General features: G+C 34.9%; 1 protein-coding gene across 6 annotated transcripts in view; it reads left to right on the top strand.

Annotated features, from left to right (window-relative positions):
* Positions 1-14,137, top strand: part of LOC137655644 (uncharacterized) — a 582,773-nt gene that overhangs the window by 430,002 nt on the left and 138,634 nt on the right. For all 6 annotated transcript variants that reach the window (XM_068389594.1, XM_068389619.1, XM_068389601.1 and 3 more), the window contains one exon: positions 814-1,746. In XM_068389594.1, the coding sequence (XP_068245695.1) occupies positions 814-1,746 (933 nt within the window). The remainder of the gene's footprint in view (positions 1-813; positions 1,747-14,137) is intronic.

Consider the following 14,137-nt stretch of genomic DNA (forward strand, 5'->3'; position numbering starts at 1 on the left):
GTTGGCTATTGCGATGATTCTCAGATTGGAACGAAGAATTCCGGGGCAACTTTCACATCGTATCCGTCACAGCTTTGTCACTCTGTATGCAATTTGCGTGCGCCACTTTTAAGTTACAAGTTACGAGCTGCCGTTTCTGTAAGGAGATTCCACCTATTGTTAATATTCCACAATCATCATCATCGTTTCTTTTCCAGTGGGTTGTGGAATTGCTGTTCATTTTGATACTGTTATTTTGTTGATTTTCTGATAAGCTGTACAAGTTTATTACCGAATTAGGTATCTTAATTTATAAGAAAGAAAAAGTGTGTGCAGTTAACCGTATGGCAGCATTGAAGAATATTAACTTGGTGTATGGTTCTTCAACGAACGTTTTAGTATTTTCTATAAGTAAATATATCTTGTTATTGGTTACTGTTCCATGAATAGGGTTTTTGACGTGTAGACTAAGTGTTAAGTGAATGTGTAAGTATAAAAGTGAATATTTGTCATTAGTTCCCTGTAAGGTGCTGGTACCGAATTTGGGAGCATTTAATGTTCGGTCGAACCCTTGTGTGGGAAAGGTCATGCAACTCTTGGTTTTGTTGTTTTATGTATTCGTAGTGCAGACTTTGGTATTCAAAATGGGTTATACAGTACTCCTATCTGTTTCCTGAATGCCAAAATAATATTTCTTTTTATACTCTATTTTAGAGCTATTTTTTCCTGTATTGCCAATTAGCACCAATATTATGGTAATATTAGCTATTAGGTGATTTTGATATGTACTTTATTTGAATTGATGTTAATGTCATATTTTCTTTCTTTTTGCAGGCATCTCAACAGATCTGGTGCCGACCTTACTGAATATGTACGATGCTCTCTACGCCAGATTGAACGAGGGAGCTGACGTACTAACCACCATTAGGGCCGGTGAAGGAGGCGACGATGGAGGAGGAACCGGAGGAAGGAGAGGTGGAAGTGGGGGAGGAGGAGGAGGCGGTGGAGGTGGCTCTGCGAAGGGCCTGAGTAACGGTGTTGTAGATTTAAGTAACGTCGGTCAAGATGAAAACAAGTCAGCCAAAGAAACCGAAAATGGTGCTATAGAAAACGGGGTGTGTGGGAATAACGATACTAGACTTTTTATCGAGGAGAAAGACCTCGGGAACCAAACGAACAATAATAACAACTCTAGAGACAAGACATTACTCAAGTGTGATAAATGTGGTGCGCTAAGAAGGACTACGTCGAGCGAGTGTCGGTGCATTTCCAAAATGAGCATTAGTGAGTCAATCTGTACATTATTTGACAATATAGAAACCGGGTTGGATACCAACACCACCTCGGGCTCCCTATACGATAATTTCGAAAAACGTCCCCGAAGAGAACATATTTACGCAGAACCTGAATTTGTTATCAAACCCAAAGACAGCCCTAAGTCTATCACTTCCACCTCAACCACGTCTTCCTCGAATACCAACTCTTCGTCTTCCGTAATTACGTCCTCCAGCTCCTCCCTGAGCCTGAAGACACCTGGCACTCCTACGTCCCCTCCGATGGGCCAGGACCCTAGGAAGTTCAAAGGGGTGTACCGCCCCCTGTCGGTCATTTCGTCTTCGTCCTCGTCATCGTCGTCTTCTAACTCTCTACCTCGAGGACCAGTAGAGAGCCTTGAGGACAACGATGCTGATCATTCGGACACCGAAGAGACGACGAGAAGAAGAGACAGAACCATCAAGACACGCAGGGAAAAGGCACAACGCACAGGTAAGACCCATATCACTGTCATGATGCTTCACTTCATTTTTCTGTCTTTAGTAAAGTAATATGAAGTCATTCCCTTTTTCTTGCTTTGATTAATTGTTTTTTTTTTGTGGGGGTGGGACGAAATTTAGTGATTGTGATTATAATTATAATAATAAAGCTTGAGTTCCAAGGGGACCTGGTTCAGTGACTCCAGTTTTATACAAACTATCTTCTTCTTTGATAACTTACGTATTCATTTGCTTATTTTTAAGGTATGTGATTTATTATGAAATTAGAGGATTTTCCTCCCATTATTCCACGACAATAGCATAACTTCGTAGATACCACTTTATATACTTTTTGTGCACTTTTTACTATTTGTTTCTCGTCGGTGGTGAATGTATCGAAGATTTTGGAGGAAATGGTGTGGATAGTAACACCAAAATAGAAAGGACGAAAATTATCGATTGTATGATGGCTATTGTTTGTTCTTTTTGTCTTGTTCAAGTAAGGGGGGAAGTAATCTGTTCAGAAATGAACTGCTGAACCTTTTCAAACCCCAATTTAAAAAATTAAAAACTTTATGGAGTTTGTAGATCTAGGAAATTTTATGTATTCAAACGCCCGGCAGTTGAAAAGATGAAAGGGACAAACTTCCCCTCATTAAAGTTCATATCTGATTGATATAGATTAAAATCCTTGACCTTCTCTGCTTTATAGGGAAGTGATGATGTGATTGTAATGTCAGGCAAGGCTTGAGCACGATGGCTGCGTTGGAAGGCAAATGCGGATTTGAATAATATTAAACAAGTATCGATTGAATTGTGAATATGTTCTGAATACCCGAGTCCCAAGACGTGTTTGGGATATTGACACTGGCATGATGTAGTATTGGTCAAGGAGGCGATTTGTAAGTTGCTTTGAAGTGATAATACATGCATATTTGCATGCAATAGCAAAGCCCGCATACATTGAAGTTTTAGACACAAGTGTCGACCATTTATTACTGCAGCGAACTAAGTCATTTCACATGGTTTGTTTTCCTGTTGGTAAATTTTCTTTTATTTATTTAATATTTTTGCATAACTTTGCATTGTTAAGAAACAGTTTCCATGAAATAAAATGGGGCATCTTATGGGTTTGTTATTGTGGCACTTTTGTACAAGAGATGAGAGGATTGAGTGGCCATTGGAGCCAGTAGCAGATCGGAATTAATCAGACATGGTGGCGTCGGACTGCTATTTGGTATGGCACATGCAGGTCGCCTGCTCTCTCTCTCTCTCTCTCTCTCTCTCTCTCTCTCTCTCTCTCTCTCTCTCTCTCTCTCTCTCTCTCAGCGGCGTAGGTGGTTAATTAAATATTGGGCAACTATTTTCTCTACCGCAGGCTCTAATTCTGTCTCGAATAAAGATTTTCTATATAACATGCAAATTAAGAATGACTTCATTTGAAACATTTCTAAAAATGAATTAGGGAATAGATGAGTTTAGAGGTAATGTTATATTGGCTGTTGTAATTAAATTTATGTCTATGTCGGCCAATAAGTGCTTGCATATATATATATATATATATATATATATATATATATATATATATATATATATATATACACACACACATATGCACACATTTGATTCAATATTATCTGATTGCCAACACAATATCTTAACTTTTCAATTTTCTAATACGTTTTGAATGCATCATCCGCTCAACGCCTTTAATCGAAGATAGTGAAATAATTGTTAAAGCCCCTTTTGCCCGATTGGTATTTAGGGTTGCACATGTGTGAGGTCAACCATGACCTGCTGAGTAAAGTCTTTCAGATAAAAGCGTATTCAAAAGCGTGTTAATTAAGATTTGAATAGGCAGTTTTATTAAATATGCAAGGTTCCAGTGAATGTGACCAGTATATATACACTCCTACACATGCGTATATGAATATATGTATGTATGATTATATATATATATATATATATATATATATATATATATATATATATATGTATGTATGTATATGTGCTAGCGCAGAAAACCCGGTATTCCTTAAAAATACGCCATTACTCATAACTCTATGACATAGAGTAACGTGACCACCATTTGTGAACCAATGTCTGATGATTTAGCAATGAAGGCTACGTATTTTTAGATATTTCATTTACCGACTTTAAAGCCTTTCACACACACGATTCATCCCTATTTTCCATATACTGCATGTGCGTGCTCGCGATGGGCATTACAGAATGGTGCTATGAAAAGATGTAAGAAAATTTGATTCATCATGTAACTTGAATATTGAAAGAAGATATTAGTGGACGTTGTCAGTGGTCTCTATTAGAGGGCCCTTTTATAGGATTTAATAGATGGGGAATTATTTTCTTACCCCCCCCCCTCCATCAATCTATCTCCTTCCTTTCCCCCTGTATCATAGGCGGTGCGTGAGATGATTGAAAGCCACCACGAGATTCGATGATGAATAAATTAGAGTGGATTTCCTTCGTGAATGAGACCCTTTGATGAATGTTACCATTATGAAAAAAACGAAATGGCTGCTTGCCAGTGTTCCGGGGGGAGGGGGTGGGGGCCCGGGGGGGGGTTAGACATTTTTAACAGGGGTTTGTAGAAGCAGCTGATTAATTAAATTCATGGGTGGGGGTTATTTCGCGCTATCTCATCTCGTAACACCCTCACATTTTTTTGTGACTTGAATTCTTACATATCCTGTTCTTTCTCGTTGTGTTTTTACATTTTTCCTTCGTATCCTCCCCTTTTCCTGTCGGTTGTTTCCCCCTTTCATTTTCTTTAAATCACCCACGTCTGTTTTTTACATTTTCCCCCTTTACGTATATCTATTTTGTTGTTTCCGGGAAGTTGTTCATGCAAACCACGTTGCATTGACATTTCCTTCCCTTCCCATTTCTTATCTGCAAGTTTTAAAAGAACTTGAACTTTTCATAAATAGGACTTCAATGAAAAAGATATTTACAATCAGGACATTGAAATAAGGTGATAGATTCACTTAAAACAACAGAACGGATTTTGTCATCCATAATTTGTTTCCATCAACCAAAGTTGCACCACTTTACTTCTATGTCTTTTCGTTTCTTCTTAGCCCTTTGGTGGATTAGGGACTGAAGGAGTTGAAATAGTGGTAACCGTCTGTTCAGCTGAAAAGATTATATTGGTAAGCGTTGAACATTATAGAACATCTGTTTATATTTCACATATCTCCCCCATATAATAAGGAGCAGATGTCTGATTATATATGTGTATATATATATATATATATATATATATATATATATATATATATATATATATATATATATATATATATATATATATATATATATATATATATATATATATATATATATATATATATATATATATATTGTTCTATAACGCTCAGGGGGAGAGAGGTTATTCATACCCTGGTGTGAGGGGGTTACCCCGAGAGGTAGACTATAGGAAACCACACTACCACAAATTACCTATTTAGGAAACGGGGAAGGGTGGTAAGGGATGTATCTATGTTAGCGTGTGGGTGTGTGCATATCTATCTAAATATTTTGACGTAATTCTTGACGACTCGGGTACACTAGCTATGTATAAAACCTTGGTTATTTTCGATCACGTGATTATATTTCACACATTAGCATCGAGCTGGTCAAAATGGCAGCAGTTTTTTTTTATTACTATATGCTGGTTATCAAATGAATGAAACGTGAAAGATGCAGTAATTGTCACACAGACTTACTGCTGATGGGATGGTTTTATGTAGAGGTATATTTAGGAGTTGAAAATTGGCTTAGGCAAAGCTATTTTTTTCCTCAAACTGCCCCGAGTAATTCATCTTCTGCATGTATGAGTAATTTTCATACGTATATGTAAACAATTAGGCTACTTTCTTGATAATTCATGTGTGAGTTTGGTTAGCCTATCTCGTTAAGATAAGATCTACTTGTGCCTTGGGTCGCTTTATATCATTATGTATATATAAGTTGCTATTAAGAATAATTGATCTCCATTAATTCTGGAGTTATGCATAATTGCTTTAACGCTTTGAGAGAAAAAAATAGCTCCTTTGCTAAATGAAAATTGATGATGATTTAGATAGCATACAGGTGATTTCATAATGTTTAGTGATCTCTGGTGCATTTAGATCGAGTCTGGGTTTAGTTTATCATTATGGTGTGTAGCTACAGATGGGGAAAAGAGAGGGGAAGCTACTGCAATGTAATCAGCAGGCCTTTCCGGCACCTAAACACACACGCAACACGCGCGTCATCTAGTAACAAGGGGGAGCCGAGGAACTGACAGCCGGTAGTTCTAACCCTTTCTCTTCACTCGCTCGAAATTATATACCCACGTTGGAACTTTTAGTTCCAACATCTGCCTAGTCTCTCTCTCTCTCTCTCTCTCTCTCTCTCTCTCTCTCTCTCTCTCTCTCTCTCTCATTGAATATAATTGGGAAACCTATAGTAAAAAATGAAGTAACCTCTTGAGTAGATAATGATGTTTTATAATCGTTATAATGTAAATTGAATGACTAATTTTGCTTCCCGAAGTGTAGATCATTCACCTCGCTTTTTACCCAATTTTCGAACACGTGCGTTTGCGTGACACGTGCTTATTATTGTTATTAGGACTGATGAAAAGGCGTCCCCACGTGTCTGTTTATGTGCATGTTTTCAAGGGAGGGGGCCTTGAAGCGCATATAAACGAAAGGGTTGAATCATTCCGATATGGCAAAGTTGAAATTTTCTTGTGAATGGTGATGGTCGTCTTGCGTCGTACAAACATTGGCAACTAAAATTTCGAAATTTTTTTTAGTCGAAAGTGAATAGCAGGTTTCCTGGTTATTGGTCAGTAATGTAACTTTCATTGCAGTGATTACAGTATTTCGTTATTTGCTATTCATTTTAAGAATGAGAATATTTCAACTTTGTCATCCTAGAAAATGTTCCCTGTAACCATTACAGATGTTTCTGTGCATATAAATGAAGAGAAACTTGAAATTATAAAAGAATAGATTCAACTAGAATTTTTGTTTGCTGAAAATTTCCGAAAATGTAGACGCTTTTATATATTTCAAAGCTTGTTGTTTCAGATTGTCTGGTCCTTACGGCCAGGCACGGGCTCTTGCACACTTGCAGCCCGTAGCTACTTTTTGAAGTTAGTGATTTTATTGGAATTTTATTAAGAATTGTCCCGTTTTATGTAACTTTTCAGTAATATTATTGAATATTGTTCAACAGTAGGTTTAGAAGTTTATTATATATACATTCTTCACAGAAAGATTAAAATGCCGTGACAAATTTTACATTTCCGTGACTGTCACTTTAGCAAAGTATTGTTTGTATACACGATTATTTCATCCATTCGTGTGTATGTATAACCCGACACTTCTAATCTCATAGGATTAGCTAGTCTTCTGGCGTGGGATTTTGCCTTCGTGTTCCAGATTTGTTTGTTAAGGATTACGTTAAAGCTCTCGCTGTTATTTTCTTAACCGGAAATAGTTTTCCTTGAGTGAGAAATAAACTCTCAGCTTCTCCTCCCGTGTTTTCTTCCAGCTTACGTAAACATCTTTAACCTGATCTTGGGAAAATTGGGAGCCTGGGAAGGGAGTTAATGTTGAGGGGAGTCAACATTTTTAGGCTGAATGCGTATAGAAGAAAAAGAGTCTTTAGTAACAACAGGAATGTAGGAATGTTTCTTATTCTGAATGCACGTTTTGTTGGGAAAAGGTAATTATACTTATATTTTATATATATATATATATATATATATATATATATATATATATATATATCCGAATATATAGATAAATAAATAATTTATATATATGTATATATATATATATATATATATATATATATATATATATATGTATATATAGTACATATTATTTATATTATATATGCATTCATGTTCTGTTAGGGTGTGTAAGATTTAAGGTGTAAAAGGTAATTGGCTTCTGCCGCTCATGAGCGGTCTTTTAAATCTTTGGGAGAAAAGATGGATCAATGTTTTTAGATGGTTTGATCACGTGGAGAGAATAGAGGAATGTGATGTGGATTGGGGAAAATACATTGCCTTGAATGGCTGGTGGAGGAATGAAGAGAAAAAGAAACTTTCTGACGTCAACTACACTATTCTGTAATTTATCTGTAGGTTTTTACCTCCGCCAACGAAGTCTGGAGAAGGTTATGTTTTCGCCCCTGTTTGTCTGTTTGTGAACAACTTCCTGGCCATAATTTTACTCAGAGTAGTTAAACTTTCATAGATTAATTGCTATGTTGATACGTGGAAGCGATTCAATTTGGAAAGTCCTAGGTTAAAGTACAAGGTGAAGGGCGAGCAAAGGGTCGATCGAATTAGCCCTAACCTTAAGCCCAAGTTTGCACATGGTTGTCGCACAGACTTCAAATACGCCTACGGAAAAAGAGCTCAGTGAGGAAAGGAGATAAGGAAAAACTATAAGAGAAGTCTACGTAATTTTGATCAATTAATTTCATAAGAAGAATAACAATTGTCATGTAAGTAAGAGATATATAATACTCGTGAATGTAAATCGATACCCGTTCGTCATCAGAAAGTCAACCACCCTGATGTTTATGAATGAACGCTTAGCCATCATCAGTTGAAAAAAAGCATGCAACAAGAAAAATCATAAAACCTTAAGAAAAACCGTAAAAGTTTAATAGTTAAGTAAGTTATTCACATATATTGCTATGGCATCCAAGGATAATCCTGCCCCTGTCATGAGAAGCACTCGTTGATGGGTTTGCATATGTCATTCAGGATTAAGTTACATAAGCAAAGAAAAAGACGGAATCGAAAACTAAATTGAAAATGTTGGAGATTATGTCGTTTGCGTCGAAGCAGGGAGTTAGTAAGTTACTGTTTCGGTTTAGTTTTTGTAAATTCAGTTTTACACACCTTTTAAATATATTTATATATATTTATAATAATATAATTTAATGTACATACGTGTATGTATGATAATTTTCATTGCGTAACACTTGTGATTTTAATATGTCACAAATACAGACCCATAGGAAAAAAAAATTAAGATAAATATTTTTGCCCGACCAGGGATTCAAACCTATGACCGATAGAATCAAGGGTAAACATTAGGCTTCAAACCGTTCGGATATAAAGAGAGATAAGAATTGATTCTTGGCTCAGCTGTATTTGATTCTGTCTAATTCAGGATTTGTACTTAGAATCGTAATCATTCCATGCCCACTATTACAATGAATTCGATATTAAAGGGTATTTATGGCTTATTTGAAAAAAAAATTTAAATCTCGAGTTTTAGTGATACAGTTATAATAAAATTAGCTCTTATTTTGGGAAGAAAGACCCAATTGGAACGCCTTTTGTTGTGCTGTTTCTAATCCGTGCCGTGGTAGAAGCGCATATAAGAAGGATTTCACTAACCTTAATTAATCCTGAGGTAGAATGAATTAGATATCAAAACTGTTTGTGGTACAATATTTGAATATACTGTATTTAGTTATATGTATGTATAAATATGTATTTATATACAATAGGCATATTTGTACACGCATATATCTATATACACATACACAAACATCTCAATACAGATATATACTGTATATATACACATTTATACACAGACACACACATATATGTATATATATATATATGTGTGTGTGTGTGTGTTATTTATCTGTGTGTTTTGTGTAAAAATAAGAATATAATTAATGAAGTGAGTTTAGAATTTAAGAGTCGGTTAACACGAGCTTAATCTAGTTTTTATGACGTCCGATCCTCTTTTGGAGAATCTGGATTAGTGTTAACGGATAAACAAAGTCATGATTCTGTATCCTTCGGAAAGTGAGCCAAGGATACTGTCTGATCTCTATTTCTTGTCGGCTTCATCTGGATGATGTTCCGATGGTTGTCTGTATGCAAGGATTGTTCACCTTATGTATCACATGCCGTCTTTATATGGTGTATGGTGTACGTGGTCATACCCGAGTCGATATTCGATTAAAATTGGTCACTGTTTTACTAAATAGAATTTGATAAATCTCTCTCTCTCTCTCTCTCTCTCTCTCTCTCTCTCTGTGTGTGTGTGTGTGTGTGTACAGTATGTGTTTATGATGTGAGGAAATCTTGTAATTTCTTAATTATATTTTCATATTCTTGTGGAAATTGTCGTGATATGATAGTGTGGTATACACTATGTTTAGTGGAAGCATGTATATTCTAATAAAAATGCATAAGTGCATTTGCATATGGGATGATGACTGTGAATGTGAATCATTTACAAACGTTTCTGTTTTCTTAAAATATAATTGATTTCTTTTGCTGGCGAACGTTTTAATACAATGACCGACTCATTAGCCTATAATTCTTACATTTTTTTATTTTGGATTTTCTTTTCATGATTCCATGTTTATCGTATCATGATCATAGATCCTTTAGCAAAGTGCTTCAGTATTGGAATAAAAAAGTCAATAAGAATAAAAAAAAGGCATTATTATTTTAATGAAATCGTACCCAGGTTCTTCGTTCTTTCAAATTTTAAACAGGGTTTGGTGACAAGTAATTTGATAATTTCAATGTGTTGGTATAATACATTGTTTTTATAATTTTCAATGTAAATGCATACTAACTTTAATATGATGATTATATAGGCAGATACATGTCGGCATGCATATTTTCTAAGAATTACTGGTAAATCTTATTACTAAAAATATGTATTAACAAACAGTTATTTAAAAAAACAACCATAAAATAAATAACGATGTAATTTAAATTATTATTTGGTATTGAGATGTTGGAAATCATTGAAGAAAAGCAACGTTGAAGCATTTATACAAGAGGAAGAGAGAGTCTTTCAACAAATAAAAAATGCTGGTTGTTGCCAAAGTCTTCAGCAGCCACGCCTTCGAACCAAGCTTTTGCCCGTAGGTTATGATTCAGGCTTCATTTTTTCTAAAATTGTCTTTTCTAAAAAATAATTTTTTTCCCTGCAATTTATATCTGCCATTACTAGGCGATCGCAATATACAATTCCTTTCTATACCTTCCTGTGACTTGCATTCCTGGCTGATGTACCGTTGCCTTTATTGCAAAGTCGCCAGATATTTTGTTGATATGATAATGCAATCATTTCCTTGTACGTCTTCTTGATCACTGTGTTTTGCATAGGGGTGGGTCCTTGTACCAATGGAGAAATATTTATGGCAATCTGGGTGGCTGTATTGCAATGAAATGATTTTTGGATAGCTTTTATCAAGACGATTTTTTTTTCATTCCACAATATTTTGTGGGATTTTTATTTTTCTGTTTCCTAGTTAACGGAGATTTTGCCGTCCGTTTTTTTTTCTTTTTCTTTTTTATTTTGATTAAACTATTTATAGATATTTTATTGTTATTTCTTATTCCATACTGTTCTTTGTTTATTTTCCGTTAAAGGGGATCATTAGGATTAATCTATTTTGCAGTAGATATTTAATTATTATAAACTACTGCTATCTCTCTCTCTCTCTCTCTCTCTCTCTCTCTCTCTCTCTCTCTCTCTCTCTCTCTCTCTCGTGTCGGAGACAAGCCAGTGAATTATCTAGTTAACCTTGGTGTGTCGATTCACCAATATCTCCCCAAGACGAACATTACCAAAAATCATACTGTAATGATTAAGATCTTAGATGCTATAGCAGCTTCGGTATCTTAAAGTAATTTATTTTCGGATCTATGCGGAAGAATAGCGGTATCCTAAATATTCTGGGATCTTCGTATTTTTTTTTTTATCCTTGCAAATTCCCCTCTACGTATAAATCGAGAAAACATGTTTGCGTCTATGATTCATGGGCTGTGTGTGAATGTGCGTGTCAGTGATTTGATAGGGTAGTTGTCATTGTCCACTACGATAGCATCATGGTATTTAGAGGTCTGTATGCCATTTAGATTGAAGGTAGTCTTCAAGGAACTATAGGCACACCATTTGTGTTCGTGTGAGGTGTATCGACAGCTGCCTATCATTAAGGAATATAAGCCCTATATATATATATATATATATATATATATATATATATATATATATATATATATATATATATATATATATTTGTGTTCGTGTTTGGTATGCTAAAAGCCGGTTATCATTAATAAATTTAATAGATATAAGTGCCTTTACACATATATGGATATCTAGTCATCCATCCATCCATCTATATATATATATATATATATATATATATATATATATATATATATATATATCTGAAAATTTATATGTAGGGCAACAAAAGAAACCAAAGCCCAATGTATAATACAGCATGTAACCGCCCCTACATCTACGGTATACATACTAATGCTCGGCTCCATGTGTAAATATATATCCCCGCATTTCCTTTTCACTTGGTTAATCCGTATCGTTGCGTTCACCAGATGTATGAATGTTTATTGTCATCCCCAGCTGAGCCAAGTCTTTATCGATCATCGTCCATTTGGTCACATTCATTATTCCCGTGACGTCGATTGTTCGCTCTGTCGCGTCAATAATGGTGATTTTGAATAATGAATAACCTTACTGTAATGTATAACGACGGATACGAATTGTACAATAGGCCTACACGCGTTGTAGAACGATTTGAAGGGTTTTTATATTGTTTGCTGTTGGGGTGTTGGTTTTGTTATTTTTGTCGTAGTTGTTAAATGGAAGAACAATTGATTTACTTATTTTTCTTAACTGAATATATTTTTCTTTATTATTAGAAATTAATCATTTGAGTACGTTTGAGCGGAACATTCTCTCTCTTCCATGCAGTCAAATAACGTTAAAGAACGATTAGACACCCACCTCTTGTCTGTTACTGATGAATCGTGTGTGTATATATTAGATTCAATTACAGTTTTTGAAATACAAAGGGAGATGTGTTCACGTGTACACGTTTCATCAGTAAATCCTGTTCTCATAGCACGGTGTAGTTTCACAAATATATTTTAGTAGTTGAATTGTGGATGAAACCCCGTGCGGGAAATATTCAAAACATCAGTCGGTTCAGACATTTAACAGAAGGCTCGTCAGTAGTTCATTAAGTTTTCGCTCATATACGCAAAGAAACTTTTGCACGCACCATAACTTATAAAGTTTTTTTTCTAAAGCATTTATCTATCCCAGCATTTTCCATGTCCTCTCCTTTCTCATGACGCTTTCGAACGATTCATTTCCCCCAATGTATCATCCTCTTTCTTTCAACATGACCAGATTATCTAAAAACACTAAACCTTCGACTAACCATTTCAGATTGTATTGCCTATATCTCTCCTCATGCTCCATGCTCATTGACTATACAACTTGTTGACATTGCATAGATCTCTGGTAAGAATACTGGCTTCACCGCTAACCAATTATTGTATAGAATAATGCAAGAGTGGAGTAAGCTACTTATCTATTTTTTTCTAGTTCGCTATCCTATATATCAACACACCTAATTAAAGTAACCTTGGTTACTTGTCCCTTGAAATCTGTGAGATCTTGTTCTTAGCTTCCAACCAAGTTAATAAATTTAGATATGAGAGTAAAGTGGGATATGTTGGTAAAATAAATGTTTTCAATGTTGAACTCATCCAATGTAAAGTTTTGAATTTCTTTCTTATGTTTTCAAGGAAATAGCATTGCGACTTTTCTATTCATGTCGGTTGTAAAATTTGAATCCTGATATGAAAATGGATGCTTTGTTAAGGATTTATATGCCCTTAAGAGCAAATAATCCAACCACACCAGAGGGAAAGTATAGTTATCGTATTTAGATAACTATTACCATACACTGTGTGTGTATATATATATATATATATATATATATATATATACACGTGTATATATATATATATATATATATATATATATATATATATTTATATATATATATAAAAAAGCAGGGAGGCAAGAGAAGACAATGGATTGACGAGCTAAGAAAATTAGACTATAATCAAACGCGAGTGGAAGGTCTTACCTTTGTCCTGCAGTGGACTGGCAGTGGCTGATATGTATATATACATATATATAATATATATATATATATATATATATATATATATATATATATATATATATATATATATATATACAGTATATATATAAATACACACACATACTGTATGTGTGTTCCCGAAAACTTACATGTACTAGTTGATCTGATATCTTGCTAAATATGTGCTATCGTAGCCCGACTAGGTTTATCCTTTCTTCCATTTGCCACAGACGCCTTGATTATGTCCAGTTGTTGCTGTAAATAAACATAAACAAGAGGCCTAGGTTCATGCCACTCAACAGATGGTTCGTTATTCATGTTTTATTTTTTTTCTTTCATTTTTTTTTATTTCAAGACGTTTTGAGGTTTAACAGAAATTGATCTTGAAAGCCCTG

This window comes from Palaemon carinicauda, chromosome 1 (assembly GCF_036898095.1).
Source record: "Palaemon carinicauda isolate YSFRI2023 chromosome 1, ASM3689809v2, whole genome shotgun sequence".
Classification (NCBI taxonomy): domain Eukaryota; kingdom Metazoa; phylum Arthropoda; class Malacostraca; order Decapoda; family Palaemonidae; genus Palaemon; species Palaemon carinicauda.